General features: G+C 48.1%; 1 protein-coding gene across 4 annotated transcripts in view; it reads right to left on the minus strand.

Moving 5' to 3' along the window:
* LEKR1 (leucine, glutamate and lysine rich 1) overlaps positions 1-21524 on the minus strand; it is a 249753-nt gene that overhangs the window by 210147 nt on the left and 18082 nt on the right. The window contains exon 1 of one of the 4 annotated variants that reach the window (XM_038747023.1): positions 3329-3406. The exons of 2 other annotated variants lie outside the window; for them this stretch is intronic. In XM_038747023.1, coding sequence (XP_038602951.1) covers positions 3329-3373 — 45 coding nt within the window. In that variant the 5' untranslated portion in view covers positions 3374-3406. Of the gene's footprint in view, positions 1-753; positions 871-3328; positions 3407-21524 lie in introns of those variants that run through there. One more of the 4 variants, XM_038747032.1, reaches the window with a different exon arrangement.

The following is a 21524-nucleotide window of genomic DNA, read 5'->3' on the forward strand; positions in this document are numbered from 1 at the left end:
GTTTTTTGTAGACAAATGATTCAGGCAGCAGAGTGAAGTATGGATAGGAGTGCGGAGAGACAGAAGGCTGGGAGGTCAGCAAGGAGGCTGATATAGTAATCAAGGCGGGAGAGGATGACTGTATTAACGTGGTAGTAGTTTGGATGGAGAGTAATCAGGTCAGACACAGTCCCTGTCCCACACAGGGCTCACATTTTAAGTAGAAGGGAGAACAGGTATGGAATCCCCATTTTACAGGTGAGGTAACTGAGGCACAGAGAAGTTACGTCACACTGCAGGTATGTGGCAGAGCTGGGATCAGAACCCAGGTCCTCTGATTCCCAGGCCCGTGCTCTTTCTACTGGGCCATGCTGCTCCATGTGCACTGTGCTCAGAGAATTAAAATCATTTATATAGAGCAGGAAGAAGGAAAGTGCATCTGTTGATAAGTGCTTTTCTTATATTGCATTCAATCAAATTTATTGAGTGCCTACTGTGTGCACAGCACTGTACTAAGCGCTTGGGAGGCGACAATACAACATTAAACAGACACATCCACTGGTCACAACGAGCTTACAGTATAGCAGGGGAGAGACAAACATCAATACAAATTTAAAAAATTGCAACTATGTTCCCCTCTTAGGGTCGCATCTGGGGACTTTCCAGGACTCTGCCAGTCTCAGCTATGGGAGGGATAGTCAAGCCGAGGCCTGTCCATTTCATTCCTAGCTTGGCTAGAGGGTAGAAGGCAATCTGCTACAAGGCAAAACTCACCCACGCTGGGCAGCAGCGGCATGGGAGAGAGAGTCGAGGGGGGAGACTTGCGTTTTCTGCGCAGAAGACGACAATGGTAAACCACTTCCATATTTTTAGCAAGAAAACTCTCTGGATCCACTACCAGAACGACTGCAGATGGAGAGGGGCCATTCTGGGAGAGATGTGTCCGTGGCGTCACGATGGGTCGGAAATGGCTCGACGGCATAAGACACGACAAGACAAATAAGTACATAAGTGCTGTGGGGCTGGCAGAGGGGAAGAGCAAAGGGATCAAGTCAGGGCGATGGAGAAGGGAGGGGAAGATGAGGAAAGGTGGGGCATAGTCTGGGAAGGCCCCTTGGAGGAGATGTGCATTCAATAATTGTTGGATTTGAGGAGGGAGGGCTTTCCCGGCCAGAGGCAACCTGTGGGCCAGGGGTCGGTGGCGAGACAGGAGAGACCGAGGCACAGTGAGAAGATTAGCACTAGAAGAGCGAAGTCTGCGGACTGGGTTATAGAAGGAGAGAAGCAAGGTGGGAGGTAGGAGGGGGCAAGGTGGTGAACTGTTTTAAAGCCAATGGTGGGGAGTTTTTGTTTGATTCAGAGGTGGATGGGCAACCACTGGAGGTTTCTGAGGAGCGGGGTGACCCGTCCTGAACGTTTTTGTCGAAAAATGATCCAGGCAACGGAGTGTAGTATGGACTGATTATTATTATTGGGGTGGAGGGGATAAGATGGAAGGTGTTGGTTAACTAGGGAACACCTGTAGCATTTGCCTTCTTCAGTCAGTCGTATTTATTGAGCACTTACTGTGTGCAGAGCACTGTACTAAACGCTTAGGGTGGATGCCCCCCCTTTCCACAGGGCAAGGAGATATCAGGCAGAGGTAGGGGAGGGGGCAGTGGTAGCTCCATCTCCTGAGACTCCCGCAGCCCGGCACGATTGGGATTGTTTCAGGAGAGCCGGATTGAACGGTAGAATTTGTAACCGTAAAACGTCCTCCATCTTGAATCGATGGCCCTGCTTGGAGTGAGTTGCCTTATGCAGAGCGCCGTACTAAGCGCTTAAATAACACTGATGGCACTTGTTTAAGTGCTTACTATGTGCCCAGCACCGTTCTAAGTGCTGGGGTAGTTACCAGGAGCAGCCAGGCTCGGTGGAAAGAGCCCGGGCTTTGGAGTCAGAGGTCGTGGGTTCAAATCCAGCTCCGCCAGTTGTCAGCTGCGAGGCTTTGGGCAAGTCACTTCACTTCTCTGTGCCTCAGTGAGCTCATCTGTAAAATGGGGATTAAGGCTGTGAGCCCCCCAAGGAACACCCCGATCACCTTGTAACCACCCCAGCGCTTAGAACAGTGCTTTGCACTTCTAGACTGTGAGCCCACTGTTGGGTAGGGACCGTCTCTATATGTTGCCAGCTTGTACTTCCCAAGCGCTTAGTACAGTGCTCTGCACACAGTAAGTGCTCAATAAATACGATTGATTGATCGATTGATAGTAAGTGCTTAACAAATGCCATCATCATCATCGTCATTACAAGGTAATCAGGTTGTCCCTCGTGGGGCTCACAGTCTTCATCCCCATTTTCCAGGTGAGGTCACTGAGGTACAGAGAAGTGGAGTGACTTGCTCAAGGTCACACAGCCGATAAGTGGTGGAGCCGGGATTAGAACCCACAGCCTCTGACTCCCAAGCCCGGGCTCTTTCCACTAAGCCACGCCACTGTTTCTATTCCCAGCTCTGCCACACACCTGCTGTGTGACCTTGGGCAAGTCACTTAACGTCTCTGGGCTTCCGCTTCCTCGTCTGCAAAATGAGGATCCAACACCTATTTTCCCTCCTACTTAGACTGTGAAACTCACATGGGACCTGATCCTGTTATATCCTGCGTATATGTATATATGTTTGTACGTATTTATTACTTTTAGACTGTGAGCCCACTGTTGGGTAGGGACTGTCTCTATATGTTGCCAATTTGTACTTCCCAAGCGCTTAGTTACAGTGCTCTGCACACAGTAAGCGCTCAATAAATATGATTGATGATGATTGATGATGATTACTCTATTTATTTATTTATTTTACTTGGACGTATCTATTCTATTTATTTTATTTTGTTAGTATGTTTGGTTTTGTTCTCTGTCTCCCCGCTTCAGACTGTGAGCCCACTGTTGGGTCGGGACTGTCTCTCTATGTTGCCCACTTGTACTTCCCAAGCGCTTAGTACAGTGCTCTGCACACAGGAAGCGCTCAATAAATACGATTGATGATGATGACGATGGTGCCCCTCGGCTTTCTCCAGATCTCCCCGGCCAAAGGGGTGTACTTCTCCCGCTGCCTTGCGGGCCGGTTTAAATCGAGGGAGCGATCGACTCGGCCCCCTCCTCTCGCTCGGCCTCGGTTTCCTTCTCCCAGCCGGGTCTGGAGTCCAACCGCAGGCCCCCCAGCCGTCTTCACCGCATGGAGGGCCAAAAGTGCTTCCTCACGCAGTCCTTCTGCATAAAGGGCTTTCACTGGTTTCACTGGTCAGGCATGGGAGCCAGACCTCCTCCGCTCATCACCGGCCAGCCTCCCACCCTGGTTGCCCCACTCCCAGCACACCCGTCTCACTCGTCCGTTGCCGTTAGCCGCAGGGTGGGCTCCCATCTTTTGACTGGACCAGCCAACACTCCCAGGCACGAAAACACTCAAAAACAAATAAAAAATTCAGAGTAGCTTATGCAGATGGATTTCAATATAGTACGATTCCATATCATCTGTGATGGAGGATGAGAAGACTCCTCACCCTGGGCTTCAAGGCTGTCCATCCCCTCGCCCCCTCCTACCTCACCTCCCTTCTCTCCTTCTCCAGCCCAGCCCGCACCCTCCGCTCCTCCACCGCTAATCTCCTCACCGTACCTCGTTCTCGCCTGTCCCGCCATCGACCCCCGGCCCACGTCATCCCCCGGGCCTGGAATGCCCTCCCTCTGCCCGTCCGCCAAGCTAGCTCTCTTCCTCCCTTCGCGGCCCTGCTGAGAGCTCACCTCCTCCAGGAGGCCTTCCCAGACTGAGCCCCTTCCTTCCTCTCCCCCTCGTCCCCCTCTCCATCCCCCAATCTTACCTCCTTCCCTTCCCCACAGCACCTGTATATATGTATATATGGTTGTACATATTTATTACTCTATTTATTTATTTATTTTACTTGTACATATCTATCCTATTTATTTTATTTTGTTGGTATGTTTGGTTTTGTTCTCTGTCTCCCCCTTTTAGACTGTGAGCCCACTGTTGGGTAGGGACTGTATGTGTTGCCAATTTGTACTTCCCAAGCGCTTAGTACAGTGCTCTGCACATAGTAAGCACTCAATAAATACGATTGATGATGATGATGATGATGAGAAGGCAGCCTGGCTTAGTGGCTAGAGCACGGGTTTGGGAGTCAGAAGGATCTGGGTATTTATTTTATTTTATTTTATTTTATTTTATTTTATAGTAAATATTTATTTTATTTTGTTAGTATGTTTATTTTGTTCTCTGTCTCCCCCTCTTAGACTGTGAGCCCACTGTTGGGTAGGGACTGTCTCTATATGTTGCCAATTTGTACTTCCCAAGCGCTTAGTACAGTGCTCTGCACATAGTAAGCGCTCAATAAATACGATTGATGATGATGATGATGATGATGATGATGACTGGAGTGGGGAGAGGCAGGATGCAGGAATAGGCTGGTGCAGCAATCCAGGCAGGATAGGATGAGTGATTTTATTAACCTGGTAGCAGTTTGGAGGGAGAGAAAAGGGCAGATTTTAGCGACGTTGTGAAGATATGACCGACAGGATGTAGTGATAGGTTGAATATGTGGGTTGGATGAGAGAAAAGAGTCAAGGATAGTACCAAGGCTGTGGGCTTGTGATGCAGGAAGGTTGGTGGTGCATCTACAGTGTTGGGAAAGTCAAGGGGAGGACACGGTTTGGGTGGGAAGATAAGGAGCTCTGTTTCGGGCCTGTTAAGTTTGAGGTGACAGGAGGATATCGAAGTAGAGATGTCTTGAAGGCAGGAGGAGATGTGAGACTGGAGAGAGAAAGAGTGATCAATCGATCAATCGTATTTATTGAGCGCTTACTGTGTGCAGAGCACTGTACTAAGCACTTGGGAAGTACAAGTTGGCAACATATGGAGACAGTCCCTACCCAACAGGTGGGCTCACAGTCTAAAAACTGTTTGGGTTAAGCGCCTACTACGTACTAGGCACTGTATTAAGTGCTGGGATAAATACAAGCTAATCAGGTTGGACAACACAGTCCAGCGTGGCTCAGTGGAAAGAGCACGGGCTTTGGAGCAAGAGATTATGGGTTCAAATCCTGGCTCTGCCAATTGTCATCATCATCATCATCATCATCAATCGTATTTATTGAGCGCTTACCATGTGCAGAGCACTGTACTAAGCGCTTGGGAAGTACAAATTGGCAACATACAGAGACAGTCCCTACCCAACAGTGGGCTCACAGTCTAAAAGGGGGAGACAGAGAACAAAACCAAACATACTAACAAAATAAAATAGAATAGATATGTACAAGTAAAATAAATAAATAAATAAATAGAGTAATAAATATGTACAAACATATATACATATATACAGGTGCTGTGGGGAAGGGAAGGAGGTAAGACGGAGGGGATGGAGAGGGGGGCGAGGGGGAGAGGAAGGAAGGGGCTCAGTCTGGGAAGGCCTCCTGGAGGAGGTGAATTGTCAGCTCTGTGACTTTGGGCAAGTCACTTAACCTCTCTGTGCCTCAGTTCCCTCATCTGTAAAATGGGGATTAAGACGGTGAGCCCCATATGGGACAACCTGATCACCTTGTAACCTCCCCAGGGCTTAGAACAGTGCTTTGTGCTTAATAAATGCCATTATTAATCAATCAATCATATTTATTGAGCGCTTACTGTGTGCAGAGCACTGTACTAAGCGCTTGGGAAGTACAAGTTGGCAACATATAGAGACAGTCCCTACCCAACAGCGGGCTCACAGTCTAAAAGATTATTATTATTATTATTATTATTATGTCCCACGTGTGACTCACAATCTTGGTTCCCCATTTTACAGACGAGGCAACCGAGGCACTGAAAAGTGACTTGCCCAAGGTGACACAGCAGACAAGCGGTGAAGCAGGGATCAGAACCTCGGTTCTCTGACCCCAGGCCTGTGCTCTTCCCACCGGGCCATGCTGCTCCGTGTGCACTGTGTTGAGGAATTGAAATAATTTATAGATAGAAGGAAGAAGGAAAGTGGATTTAGAGATAAGTGCTTAAGCAATGAAGTGTGCACATCAGAAGGTACAGAAGTGGTGCCAGTGACTGTGCCACATTCAGGAGCAAAGGCAGGATAGAGCAAGGGGGGGTCAGAGACTCGAGGCCCAGCCTGAAATCCCTTCCGTCTTTCTTAGCAATGACTACCTGAGCCGCGCTCTCTTAAAGCTCTCTTAAAGGCTTTCCCCCTTTTAGACTGTGAGCCCACTGTTGGGTAGGGACCGTCTCTATGTGTTGCCAATTTGTACTTCCCAAGCGCTCTGCACATAGTAAGCGCTCAATAAATACGACTGATTGATTGATTGATTAAAGAGGTGGGGAGAAGTGGGGGCTCTGAGGGGGCAGGCCCCGGGAAAATTCCCCCAACTTGACCTTAATTTAGGACACCCTACCACAACTGGGGGCCTGCCATGATTTTCTTTGGCAGTGCTTAATTTCCTTTTCTTCATTTTGTCTTATTTGTTCTGTTCATGTCCCCCCTGAATATTAAACTATTTCTTTCTAACGCTGTTTCTTTATATATGTTTAGCCCTTCATCACCTTTCAGGAATGAATACACTGTAGATTGTCATGCTTGGCCTAGTGGAAGAAGCCCGGGCTTAAGACTCGGAGGTCATGGGTTTGAATCCCGCCTCCGCCTGTCAGCTGTGTGACTTTGGGCAAAGTCACTTCACTTCTCTGGGCCTCAGTTCCCTCACCTGTCAAATGGGGATGAAGATTGTGAGCCCCACGTGGGACAACCTGATTACCTTGTATCTACCCCAGCGCTTAGAACAGTGCTTGGCACATAGCAAGCACTTAACAAAAACCATCATTATGATTATTATTATTATTATTTCAAGGTTACTTGGCAAATATCAACTGAGTGCCCGCAGTCAGGGTTAAGTCACGGGTGAGAAGCAGCATAGCTCAGTGGAAAGAGCACGGGCTTTGGAGTCAGAGGTCATGGGTTCAAATCCTGATCTCCGCCACTTGTCAGCTGTGTGACTTTGGGCAAGTCACTTCACTTCTCTGGGCCTCAGTTCCCTCATCTGTAAAATGGGGATGAAGACTGTGAGCCCCCTGTGGGACAACCTGATCACCTTGTAAACTCCCCAGCACTTAGAACAGTGCTTTGCACATAGTAAGCACTTAATAAATGCCATCGTTATTATTATTATCTTTGCGTGAAGCCTGATTTATTGTTTGCAGTACCCAGTGCTGGTTTTGATTTTATTTCTTAGTTTCACAGTCTCCTCAAAGCTTCTGCTCAGTTACAGGCACTCCTTTCTTGATCACAGCGTACCAGTCAGGTCTGTCTGAATCAGAATTGTCTCAGACTTTTAGGGGTGATGCTGCACTGCCTCCCTTCAAGGCCCTACTGAGAGCTCACCTCCTCCAGGAGGCCTTCCCAGACTGAGCCCCTTCCTTCCTCTCCCCCTCGTCCCCCTCTCCATCCCCCCGTCTTACCTCCTTCCCTTCCCCACAGCACCTGTATATATGTATATATGTTTGTACATATTTATTACTCTATTTATTTATTTATTTATTTATTTATTTTACTTGTACATATCTATTCTATTTATTTTATTTTGTTAGTATGTTTGGTTTTGTTCTCTGTCTCCCCCTTTTAGACTGTGAGCCCACTGTTGGGTAGGGACTGTCTCTATATGTTGCCAACTTGTACTTCCCAAGCACTTAGTACAGTGCTCTGCACACAGTAAGCGCTCAATAAATACGATTGATTGATTGATTGATACAGTAATAATAATGATAGCGTTCATTAAGTGCTTACTATGTGCAAAGCACTGTTCTAAGCGCTGGGGGGGATACAAGGTGATCAGGTTGTCCCACATGGGGCTCACAGTCTTAATCCCCATTTTACAGATGAGGGAACTGAGGCACAGAGAAGTGAAGTGACTTTGCCCAAAGTCACACAGCTGACAAGTGGCGGAGCCGGGATTTGAACCTGTGATCTCTGACTCCAAAGCCCGGGCTCTTTCCACTGAGCCACGCTGCTTCTCAGTATAACAACAGACACACTCCCTGCTCACAATGAACTTACTAAAGTTTAGACTGTGAGCCCACTGTTGGGTAGGGACTGTCTCTATATGTTGCCAATTTGTACTTCCCAAGCGCTTAGTACAGTGCTCTGCACATAGTAAGCGCTCAATAAATACGATTGATGATGATGATAAAGGGGGTGACAGACATTAATGTAAATAAGTAAATCACAGATCTGTACATAAATGATGTGGGGTTGGGGGTGAATAAAGGAAGCACGTCAGGGCGACGCAGAAGGGAATGGGAAAAGAGGAAAGGAAGGCTTAGTCGGGGAAGGCCTCTTGGAGGAGATGTGCCTCCAATAAGGCTTTTTTTTTTCCTTTGAGCTGCTTTGAGGCATCTCCCCCTGGCTCAGTGGGGGGGGGTCTGAGGAAAAGTGGGTGGAAAAGTTCCCCACTGCCAGATCCCTCTGTCTCCCCCCAGCTCCACCCCAAATCCAGCTACCCTGGTCCAGCTCTCTAGCTGCCTCTGCCATTACTCCAGTGGCTACCAATCAATCAATCTGCGCATCAGGCAGAAACTTCTCACCCTGGGCTTCAAGGCTCTCCATCCCCTCGCCCCCTCCTACCTCACCTCCCTTCTGTCCTTCTACAGCCCAGCCCGCACCCTCCGCTCCTCTGCTGTTAATCTCCTCACCGTGCCTCGTTCTCGCCTGTCTCGCCGTCGACCCCCGGCCCACGTCATCCCCCGGGCCTGGAATGCCCTCCCTCTGCCCATCCGCCAAGCTAGCTCTCTTCCTCCCTTCAAGGCCCTGCTGAGAGCTCACCTCCTCCAGGAGGCCTTCCCAGACTGAGCCCCTTCCTTCCTCTCCCCCTTGTCCCCCTCTCCATCCCCCCCATCTTACCTCCTTCCCTTCCCCACAGCACCTGTATATATGTATATATGTTTGTACATATTTATTACTCTATTTATTTATTTATTTATTTTACTTATACATATCTATTCTATTTATTTTATTTTGTTAGTATGTTTGGTTTTGTTCTCTGTCTCCCCCTTTTAGACTGTGAGCCCACTGTTGGGTAGGGACTGTCTCTATATGTTGCCAATTTGTACTTCCCAAGCGCTTAGTACAGTGCTCTGCACATAGTAAGCGCTCAATAAATACGATTGATGATGATGATGATGATTACTCCCTGGGAGGGTGCTACTACAACTTGGTTCTACCGTAGTCTCCGAAGTGCTTAGTTCAGTGCTCTGCATATAGTAAGTACCAATGATGATGATGATGACGCCGATGATGAGGACGCAGGAAAAGCAGCATGGCCCGGTGCATACAGCTCAGCCCCGGGAGTAAGAAGTCCCAGCTCCGCCACTTGTCTGTTAGGTGACCTTGGACAAGTCACTTCACTTCTCTGGTCCTCACTTCCCTCATTTGTTACATTGCCAAGATCCTCCCTTTCCTCTCCATCCCAACCACTACCCTGCTCATTCAAGCTCTCATCCTATCCCGTCTGGACTACTGCATCAGCCTTCTCTCTGATCTCCCATCCTCGTGTCTCTCTCCACTTCAATCCATACTTCATGCTGCTGCCCGGATTATCTTTGTCCAGAAACGCTCGGGGCATATTACTCCCCTCCTCAATAATCTCCAGTGGGTACCAATCAATCCAGTGCTACTGTGCTCAATAAATACGATTGATGATGATGATTTGTAAAACGGGAACTAAGACTGTGAGTCCTGAGTGGGATAGCTAAGTACAGTGCTCTTAGTACAGTGTGCTTAGTACAGTACTCTGCACACAGTAAGCACTCAATAAATACTACTGAATGAATGAATGACAGGGACTGTGTCCAATCCAATTATCTTGTATCTACCCCAGTGCTTAGAACAATGTCTGGCACATAGTAAGTGCTTAACAAATACCATAATAATTATTATTATTATCATCATTATTATTATTAACCCCCATCCCCTCACTGCTGCCACAGCCTTTATCTGCAGCGGGGAGGGGGCAGAGGAGGGTCTTCAGACTTATTTTCAAGCGAATTACCAAACAACTTCTTTCAATTAACCCATTATTAAAATCACGACGTAGGAGAGCCGACAATGCTGTTCTACTACAAAGCTGCTTCGATTTTACAACCTCAGTTTGGAATCAATTCCTTGGGCATTGCAGATTTTACGTTTCAGGGGAAATGGGGGGTACCACCTTGTCACCGCGCAGATGCACATTAATGGACAGCTTCACTTTCAACTAATGCCATCTTCATCCCCCAAAACACCTTTTAAACACCTGTTCCTAGCTAAAAAAACCTCCCTAAGTGTGTGATCAACCCCCGCCCCCTCCCCGCCAACACACACCATACCTGTTTTTCCAGCTGGAAAACAAATAGCATCTCAATCAGCTCCGCAGTCCCCTTTGGCTGGCTAGCAAATGTATCTATGAACGGGGCTCTCTGTTACCCACTGAGCGGTTTGATCCATCGATCAGTCGGTGAAGCTTTATTGAAACACAGTGAAATCTGAGCTTTTCTGAGAGCACAATACAAAATGAATGGTCTCCCTTTGTTTTGAGTCCCTCCGCTGTCTGATGCTAAATCTCTGGAAGCTCTCCTTCGGCTTTAAGAGAAAATCGGTGGCTGCTGAGCAACCGTCAGGTTGTTAACATTCAGGTGTCCGAAGAAGGGATGCAGGACTGAATGCCACCCTCTTTTCCCCGGCAAATCTGGGAATTATGACTCCGCCAGCGGGCCGGAAATCCGACGGGGCCGGGAGCGTACCCGGGACCGCCACGGAGGCCGACTGAATTGGGGGCTCGAGTCACAGCCCCTTCACCATCCAGGGGTGGCTCGGGCCAAACCAGGCCCCAGTTGGGAATCTGTTCTGAGTCCTTCCCGGCTTTTTAAAAAACTGTATTTTAAAGGCATTTGTCACGTACTCTGTGCCTGGTGCTGGATTAAGCACTGGGGAATCAATCAAACTTGTACTTCCCAAGCGCTTAGTCCAGTGCTCTGCACACAGTAAGCGCTCAATAAATACGATTGATTGATTGAGTGCTGACTGTGTACTAAGCGCTTGGGAAGTACAAGTTGGCAACACACAGAGATGGTCCCTACCCAACAGTGGGCTCACAGTCTAGAAGTTGCAAACTCATTAGGTTGGACACACTCCATGTCCCACGTTCATTCATTCATTCAATCACATTTATTGAGCGCTTACTGTGTGCTGAGCACTGTACTGAGCGCTTGGGAAGTACAAGTTGGCAACGTATAAAGACGGTCCCTACCCAACAAGGGGCTCACAGTCTAGGAGGGACAGCTCACGTAGACTTTGAGCCCCATAGAAGACAGGGACAGTCTGACCTGATTATCACACAGATAGACTGTGAGCCCACTGTTGGGTAGGGACTGTCTCTTTATGTTGCCAACTTGGACTTCCCAAGCGCTTAGTACAGTGCTCTGCACACAGTAAGCGCTCAATAAATACGATTGATTAAGATTGATTGATGAAGATACCCCAGGACTTACTACAGTGCTTGGCACATCGTGAGCACTTCAAGCCACTGGGCTGTGTGACCTCGGGTAAGTCACATAACTTCTCTGTGCCCATTTTCTGATCTGTAAAATGGGAATTTAATACCGGGTCTCCCTTATACTTATATGGATAGCCCCTTGTGGGACCTGATTATCTTGTATCTACCTTCGTACAGTGCTTTGCACATAATAGGAAGGAGCGTGGCTCAGCGGAAAGAGCCCGGGCTTCGGAGCCAGAGGTCATGGGTTCGAATCCCGGCTCCACCACGTGTCTGCTGTGTGACCTTGGGCAAGTCACTTTACTTCTCTGTGCCTCAGTTCCCTCATTGGTAAAATGGGGATTAAGACTGTGAGTCCCACGTGGGACAACCTGATCACCTCGTAACCCCCCTCAGAGCTTAGAACAGTGCTTTGCACATAGTAAGTGCTTAACAAATGCCATCATTATCATCCATTCATATTTATTGAGCACTTGTGTGCCGAGCACTGGACTAAGCGCTTGGCAGAGTACTATACAACAATAGTCACATTCCCTGCCCACAAGGAGATTACAGCCTGGGGCTTGGGGGGAAAGAGGCATCAATACAAATAAATAAAATCACAGATAATAATAATACTAATAATGGTATTTGTTAAGCACTTACTATGTGCAAAGCACTGTTCTAAGCGCTGGGGGGGTTACAAGGTGATCAGGTTGTCCCACAGTCTTAATCTGCACTTTACAGATGAGGTAACTGAGGCCCGGAAAAGTCAAGTGGCTTGCCCAAAGTCACACAGCTGACAGTTGGCGGAGCCGGGATTTGAACCCATGACCTCTGACTCCAAAGCCTATCTATACACAGCTCTCTACATAAGTGCTGTGGGGTTGGGGAGGAGCAAAGGGAGCAAGTCAGGGGGACCCAAAAGGGAGTGGGAGATGAAGAAAAGTGGGGCTTAGTCAGGGAGGGCCTCTTGGAGGAGATGAGCTTTCAATATGGGCGGGGAGAGTAACCGTCTGTTGGATTTGAGGCGGGGAGGGTGTTTCAAGCCAGAGGCAGGACACGGTCTAGAGGTTGGTGGCCCGTAATACTAATAACTACAACAACAATCAATCGTATTTATTGAGCGCTTACTGTGTGCAGAGCACTGTACTAAGTGATTGGGAAGTACAAGTTGGCAACATATGGAGACGGTCCCTACCCAACAGTGGGCTCACAGTCTAGAAGGGGTAGACAGAGAACAAAACCAAACACATTAACAAAATAAAATAAATAGAATAGATATGTACAAGTAAAATAAATAGAGTAATAAATATGCACAAACATATATACATATATACAGGTGCTTTGGGAAAGGGAAGGAGGTAAGGTGGGGGGGATGGAGAGGGGGAGGAGGGGGAAAGGAAAGAGGGGACTCAGTCTGGGAAGGCCTCCTGGAGGAGGTGAGCTCTCAGTAGGGCCTTGAAGGGAATAGGGAACGCGTCCGAGTGGGAAGACCACTGGGGGATGTGCCAGTTTGTTCTTGTACTGTACACTCCCAAGTGCTTGGTGTAGTGCTCTGCACACGCAAAGTGTTCAATAAAGACGACTGAACAAATGAATTTCCATCACCAAAACCTGCCGGTGTCACCTCCACAACATCGCCAAGATCCGCCCTTTCCTCTCCATCCAAACCGCTACCTTGCTGGTTCAATCTCTCATCCTATCCCAACAAGATTACTGCACTGAGCCCCTTCCTTCCTCTCCCCCTCGTCCCCTCTCCATCCCCCCATCTTACCTCCTTCCCTTCCCCACAGCACCTGTCTATATGTATATATGTTTGTACATATTTATTACTCTATTTATTTATTTATTTTACTTGTACATATCTATTCTATTTATTTTATTTTGTTAGTATGTTTGGTTTTGTTCTCTGTCTCCCCCTTTTAGACTGTGAGCCCACTGTTGGGTAGGGACTGTATATGTTGCCAATTTGTACTTCCCAAGCGCTTAGTACAGTGCTCTGCACATAGTAAGCGCTCAATAAATACGATTGATGATGATGATGATGATCAGCCTCCTCTCTCATCTCCCATCCTCCTGTCTCTCCCTCTTCTCCGCCACCGCTAATCTCCTCACCGTCCCTCGTTCTCACCCGTCCCGCCGTCGACCCCCGGCCCACGTCCTCCCCCTGGCCTGGAATGCCCTCCCTCTGCCCATCCGCCAAGCTAGCTCTCTTCCTCCCTTCAAAGCCCCGCTGAGAGCCCACCTCCTCCAGGACAACAATTTTCCAGAGGAAGTAGTGTCGCCTAATGGATACAGCACAGGTCTGGGAGTCCACTGTGTGACCTTAGTTAGACCACTTAACTTCTCTGTGCGTCAGTTTCCTCATCAGTAAAACGGGGACGAAGACCGCGAGCCCCACGTGGAGCATGTTCTGTGTCCAACCTGATCAGCTTATATCTCTCCCATCGCTTAGTGGCTCGATGGAAAGAAGCCGGGCTTGGGAGTCAGAGGTCGTGGGTTCAAATCCCGGCTCCGCCAACTGTCAGCTGTGTGACCTTGGGCAAGTCGCTTCACTTCTCTGGGCCTCTGTCACCTCATCTGCAAAATGGGGACTAAAACTGTGAGCCCCCCGTGGGACAACCTGATCACCTTGTAACCTCCCCAGCGCTTAGAACAGTGCTTTGCACATAGTAAGCGCCCAACAAATATCATCGTTATTATTGTGGAAGGTGGCAATAAACTTTTTCAGGCCTTACTAAGGATATTCCTCTGTGGCTCAGGGCCCCTGTTCCTGATGTAATGCCACCCGTTACAAACGGCCCAAGGGAGCTTTTGCACATCCTTCTTCAATCAATCAATCAATCGTATTTATTGAGCGCTTACTGTGTGCAGAGCACTGTACTAAGCGCCTTCTTCCTTATAATAATAATAATAATAATAACAATAATAATGACATTTGTTAAGTGCTTACAATGTTCCAGGCACTCTTTTCATTCATTCATTCAATGGTATTTATTGAGTGCTTACTGTGTGCAGAGCACTGTACTAAGCACTTGGAAAGTACAAGACGGCAACATATAGAGACGGTCCCTACCCAACAGCAGGTAAACGTTGGGGTAATAATAATAATAATGATGGTACTTGTTCAATGCTTACTATGTGCCAAGCACTGTTCTAAGGGGTAGATACAGGGTAATCAGGTTGCCCCGCTTGCGGCTCACCGTCTCAATCCCCATTTTACAGATGAGGCAACTGAGGCACAGAGAAGTGAAGTGGCTTGGCCAAGGTCACACCGCAGATGAGTGGCGGAGCCGGGATTAGAACCCACGACCTCTGACTCCCAAACTGAACTGAGAGAGAAAGGCATACATACTCCAGGACACTACCGTCGTCTTGGTTAAGCGCAGGAAGTCAGCTGGGCTTATTAGCACTTAACTTCTCTGTGCCTTAGTTCCCTCATCTGTAAAATGGGGATTAAGACTGTGAACCCCATGTGGGACAACCTGATAACTTGTATCGATCCCGGCGCTTAGAACAGTGCTTTGCACATAGTAAGTGCTTAACAAATACCATCATCATCATCATTATTATTATTATTAGCAGAGGGGTGAGGTGCTGTTTCTGATCCCTATACTCTGGTCATGGAGGCGGTGAGGGAGAGACTATTTCTTCTCACAAAAAAGGGAATTTGCTTTTTTTTTTTTAAAAAAAAAGGTATTTGTTAAGCACTTATTGGTTGCTAGGCACTGTATTAAGCGCTGGGGTAGGTAAAAAAAAAATTCCAGCTGTACGCACATCCCACTAGGGGCTCACAGTCTAGAACAGTGCTCCGCACATAGTAAGCGCTTAACAAGTGCCATCATCCCCATTTTACCGAGGGAACTGAGACACAGAGTAGCAAAGTCAATCAATCAATCAATCAATCGTATTTATTGAGCACTTACTATGTGCAGAGCACTGTACTAAGCGCTTGGGAAGTACAGATTGGCAACACATAGAGACAGTCCCTACCCAACAGTGGGCTCACAGTCTAAAAGGGGGAGACAGAGAACAGAACCAAACATACCAACAAAATAAAATAAACAGGATAGAAATGTACGAGTAAAATAAATAAGTAAATAATAAGTAAAATAAAGTAAAATAAATAAATAAATAAATAAATAAAAGCAAAGTGACTTGGCCAGGGTCATGCGGCAGACAAGCGGTGGGACCGGAATTAGAACCAGGGTCCTCCTGACTCCCAGATGCGCTCTCTTTTCCACTAGGCCACAGTGCTTCTCTCACTGCTTAGTTATCCCTCGCTTCCCCTTTCTTTCAACTCTCACATTGGGTGTGTCGGTTTACCCTACGGGTGCTTCCTTCACCTTTTCTGGATCTGCTCCTTCCTCCCTTCGCTAAACGGCAACCATCGGGATAAAGGTACTCGTCATGTCCTGATGGTAGAGTATTCTATCAGACTCCTCACTTGTCTACCTATTTTCCACCTTCTCCCTCCCCGGTCTGCGGCCAGAATCATCTCTCTAAAAAAAGGAATTTGGCACTGATTTCTTCATTCCTCCAAAAGGCTCCGATAGTCTCTCATTCCTCTCTGTATTATGCAGAAATTCCTGACCACTGGTTTCCAAGCCAGCTCTCTCCCTCGTATTCACTTGGATCCAAATTTTTTTTTTTTATCTCCCTGCCACGCCACGCTGGTTCAAGAACTTGGATATCCTGACTCTTCTCGACGCTGATCTCCCTGCCTCTTATTTCTCCCTTCTCCAGTCCGCACCTCACTCTGCTGACCAGGTCACTTTTCTAAAACATCGTTCTGTGTACCCCTCCCCATTCCTCTAAATCCTCCAATGGTTTGCTCATTCCTCTCGGCGTCAAGCAGGAAGTCCCGACCATCGGCTTTAAGGCGCTCAATCGATTCTGTCTCTCCTACTCATTTATTCTCCCTCTTCTCCCACTACAACCCAGCGCAGACACTCGTCTCTCACTGCCGACTTCTTGCTGACGCCTCCCTTCCTTGCTGTCCCCTTCCCATCTGGCAGTCCACTGTTCTCCTCCCTTTCAGAGCTCTCCCGAAATCACAACTCCAGGAGGTCTCCTCTGATTCATCTCTCAAATCCTCCTCTCCCTACTGTCATTTCAGCATTTCCAAGTCACCTAACTGCTTCCTCACCCCTTCTCCCAGTAGCACGTTCGCACCCATCCTCAAACTCCGCTGCTTCTCCCTACCTGCAATTTATTTCAGTCTCTGGCTCCCCTGCCCAAGTGTTCGGTACAAAACGTTCAACAGATACTATCGGCTAGAAAAACTGATCTGCTTGGGGCCTACCTTGCTGATTTCCTCTTCATATTCCTGCCTCAGTTCTCCAGGTTTGCTTAACCTTCGTTCGGGCTGATGTGAATCGACTGTTTCGGACCAAGAGGGAACCACGGTAACTTGTACTTCCCAAGCGCTTAGTACAGTGCTCTGCACACAGTAAGCACTCAATAAATACGATTGAATGAATGAATGAATAATCTCCATTTTGCAGGTGAGGGAACTGAGGCACAGAGAGGTAAAATGACTTGCCCAAGGTCATGCAGCAGACAAGGGGCAGAGTGATGTTCTGCTGAGCGTCTGAGGAGGGTCGGTTCTGCCCAGAACTCCCTGAAACCCCCACGCGGTCTATCACAACCTCACGGGGCCGGGCTGCCGCAGCCTCTATTTAACTTGGTGGACGCAGCTCGACCTTGGGAGTCAGAAGGACCTAGGTTCTAATCCCAGCTCCATCACATATCTGCTGTGTGACCACGGGCAAGTCACTTCACTTCTCTGTAACTCATCTGTAAAATGGGGATTAAGAGTGCGAGTCCCATGTGGGACAGGGACCACGTCCAACCTTGTAACTACCCGGGCGCTCAGAAGGGTGCTTAGCACATAGTAAGCGCTTAACAATTACCATTATTATTATTATTACTACAGTGGGCTCCCTGAAGCCACCCCAGACTGACCCTTTGACAATCATGGAACACCCCTAATCGGTACCGTCAATGCCCTGCCCAATGTCTTAAACAGCAAAGCAAATCTGTGGAGGCCAAAGAGCACCACAAAGCAGGGAAATTGGAGCGTGAAAGGAAGTTTGCAAAGGGTAACTGGAGGGTGGCAGTTAAAACGGATTCAAAACCCTCTCCTAAGGTGCGAGCTCCAGAGCTCGCCAGACCGCCTTTATTTTCCTCTCTCTCCACTTCGATTCCGCCCAAAACCTGACCCTAGCAGCAGTGGCCCAGAATGACCTGGAAAATTAAGTTTATTTTTTCTGGCAGTGACAACCTGTGCTTGGAAATATAAAACTGTTATTCTGAATAAATCTCAAAGTTCCAAAGAACTAGAATTACTTTACTGAAACAGGACAAAATGAGCCGTTACGGGTAGGGTAGGGGATTGTTATCCCAAAGAGAACAGCGTGGTCCCCGGCTCTTGCGCCACCACTTCTGTTTGGAAAAATAAACATCTACTGACACTTTTATTTTACTCTGTGTCCCAGAGTAATAGAGAACTTCTGGAACTGCGATCCCATTACGGGCAGTCATGTTGTCACCGTTTCTTTAATGAACAGATCAGCTTCAGTTCGGTAAAACGAACTGAGCATTTTTAGGAGGTGTTTTAACTCATGAGTGAGGACCTGAATTAAAACTGTAGATGAAAAACTTACGACTGCTTTTCTCCAAAAGAGTGGTGCTCGGCCCGGGTAATTGCCATTTCTGTCAAGGTTTATCAAATTACCGTTTTACAATGGGGAAAGTCGCTTTGACTTTCCATCAGAGGATAAGCAATTCTAAATCCGCTTCTGGCAGTGACGGCTCCCTTCGGCTTTCATGTTCTTGAGCGGAAATGCTGGCAAGGACGCCGGTGGTTATTTGGACCTAGGCAGGAGACCGCATCACCAGCAAAGGCAAGGCTAACGCATTCATTCATACATTCATTCAATTGTATTTATTGAGCACTTACTGTGTGCAGAGCACTGGACTAAGCGCTTGGGAAGTACAAGTTGGCAACATATAGAGACAGTCCCTACCCAACAGTGGGCTCACAGTCTAGAAGGGGGAGACAGAGAACAAAACAAAACATATTAACAAAATAAAATAAATAGAATAAATATGTACAAATAAAATAGAGTAATTACACACAAACATATATACATATATACAGGTGCAGTGGGGAGGGGAAGGAGGTAAGGCAGGGGGGAGGGAGAGGAGGGGGAGAGGAAGGAGGGGGCTCAGTCTGGGAAGGCCTCCTGGAGGAGGTGAGCTCTCAGTAGGGCCTTGAAGGGAGGAAGAGAGCTAGCTTGGCGGATGTGCGGAGGGAGGGCATTCCAGGCCCGGGGGATGATGTGGGCTGGGGGTCGACGGCGGGACAGGCGAGAGCGAGGCCTAACGGTGAGGAGATTAGCGGCAGAGGAGCGGAGGGTGCGGGCTGGGCTGGAGAAGGAGAGAAGGAAGGTGAGGTAGGAGGGGGCGAGGTGATGGACAGCCTTGAAGCCCAGGGTGAGGAGTTTCTGCCTGATGCGTAGGTTGATTGGTAGCCACTGGAGATTTTTGAGGAGGGGAGCAACATGCCCAGAGCATTTCTTGACAAAGACAATCCAGGCAGCGGCATGAAGTATGGATTGAAGAGGGGAGAGACACGAGGATGGAAGAACAGAGAGGAGGCTGATACAGTAATCCAGACGGGATAGGATGAGACCTTGAACGAGCAGGGTAGCGGTTTGGATGGAGAGGAAAGGGCAGATCTTGGCAATGTTGCGGAGCTGAGACGGGCAGGTTTTGGTGATGGATTGGATGTGAGGGGTGAATAACAGAGCGGAGTCGAGGATGACACCAGGTTTGCGGGCTTGTGAGACGGGAAGGATGGTAGTGCCGTCAACAGAGATGGGAAAGTCAGGGAGAGGGCAGGGTTTGGGAGGGAAGACAAGGAGTTCAGTCTTGGACATGTTGAGTTTTAGGTGGAGATGTCCTGAAGGCAGGAGGAGATGCGAGCCTGAAGGGAGGGAGAGAGAGCAGGGGCAGAGACACAGTCAAGACGGCAGCACTTAGCAGCTCTGGTCAGAGGTCGGATACAGGGAGGAATATACTGGGCTTTTTGGAGGCGGCACGATCTCTGGAAAAGGGAAGCAGCAGGGCCTAGTGGATGGAGCACGGGCCTGGGGAGTCAGAAGGACCTGGGTTCTAATCCCGGCTCTGCCACTTGTCTGCTGTGTGACCTTGAGCAAGTCACTTCACTTCTCTGTGTGTCTGTTACCTCATCTGTAAAATAAGCATCAAGGCTGTGAGCCCCATTAATAATAATAATAATGATGGCATTTGTTAAGCGCTTACTATGTGCAAAGCACTGTTCTAAGTGCTGGAGGGATACAAGGTGATCAGGTTGTCCCACGTGGGGCTCACAGTCTTAATCCCCATTTTACAGATGAGGGAACTGAGGCTCAGAGAAGTTAAGTGACTTGCCCAAGGTCACACAGCAGACATGTGGCGGAGTCAGGATTCAAACCCATGACCTCTGACTCCAAAGCCCGTGCTCTTTCCACTAAGCCACGCTGCTTCTCTATTAGGGACGTGGACTGTGGCACAGTGGAAAGAGCCCGGGCTTGGGAGTCAGAGGTTCTGGGTTCTAATCCCGGCTCCACCACTGACCAGCTGTGTGACTTTCTGTTCTATCTGATTTTGATTCTGACTTTGGGCAAGTCACGTGACTTCTGTGTGCCTCAGTTATCTCCTCTGTAAAATGGGGATTAAGATTGAGCCCCACGTGGGACAACCTGATTACCCTGTATCTCCCCCAGCGCTTAGAACAGTGCTCGGCACATAGTAAGTGCTTAATAAATGCCATCATCATCATCATCATCATCATCATCATCATCATTCTGGTTAGTTTGTTATCTAACCCAGTGGCTTAGCACAGTGCCCGGTATGTAGGAAGCACTTAACAAATGTCATTTTTAAAAAAGAAAAGAAAAGACAAAAAGACAAGAAGCAGCGTGGCTTAGTGGAAAGAGCATGGGCTTGGGAGTCCGAGGCTGTGGGTTCCAATCCCGGCTCCGCCACTTATCGGCTGTGTGACTTTGGGCAAGTCACTTCAATTCTCTGTGCCTCCGTTACCTCATCTGTAAAATGGGGATTAAGACTGTGAGCCCCACATGGGACAGCCTGATTACCTTGTATCAACCCCAGCACTTAGAACAGTGCTTCGCACATAGTAAGTGCTTAACAAATACCCTTATTATTATTATAAGTCCCATCTGAGTATTTTTTCTCAGTGCTCAGTGAACAGTGCTTTGCCCACATAATCACTTAAATACTATTAATACTACTCTATTGTACTCTCTCAAGTGTTTAGTACTCTACGTTGCACCGAGTAAGTGCACAATAACACTACAGATTATCTGATTAACTGATTGAGTGCTCCCATGGCTTCAATAATAATAATAATAATGTCATTTATTAAGCGCTTACTATGTGCAAAGCACTGTTCTAAGCGCTGGGGAGGTTACAAGGTGATCAGGGTGTCCCACGGGGGGGCTCACAGTCGTAATCCCCATTTTACAGATGAGGTCACTGAGGCACAGAGAAGTTAAGTGAGTTGCCCAAAGCCACACAGCTGACAGTTGGCGGAGCCGGGATTTGAACCCCTGACCTCTGACCCCAAAGCCCGGGCTCTTTCCACTGAGCCACGCTGCTTCAACTACCACCTTTATGCAGACGATACCCAGATCTACGTCCCCAGCCCTGATCTCTCTCCCTCTCTGCAGTCTCGCATTTTCTCCTGCCTTCAGGACATCTCTACTTGGAGGCCCTTCCTTCGCCTCAAGCTTAACTTGTCCAAAATAGAACTCCTTATCTTCCCACCCAAACCCTGTCCTCCCCACGACTTTCCCATCACAGGAGACGGCACCACCATCCTTCCTGCCTCACAAGCTCTTAACCTTGTCGTTATCCTTGACTCATTCAACCCACATATTGAATTCATCACTAAATCCTGTTGGTCCTACCTTTGCAACATCGCTAAA

This window comes from Tachyglossus aculeatus, chromosome 1, assembly GCF_015852505.1.
Source record: "Tachyglossus aculeatus isolate mTacAcu1 chromosome 1, mTacAcu1.pri, whole genome shotgun sequence".
Lineage (NCBI taxonomy): Eukaryota > Metazoa > Chordata > Mammalia > Monotremata > Tachyglossidae > Tachyglossus > Tachyglossus aculeatus.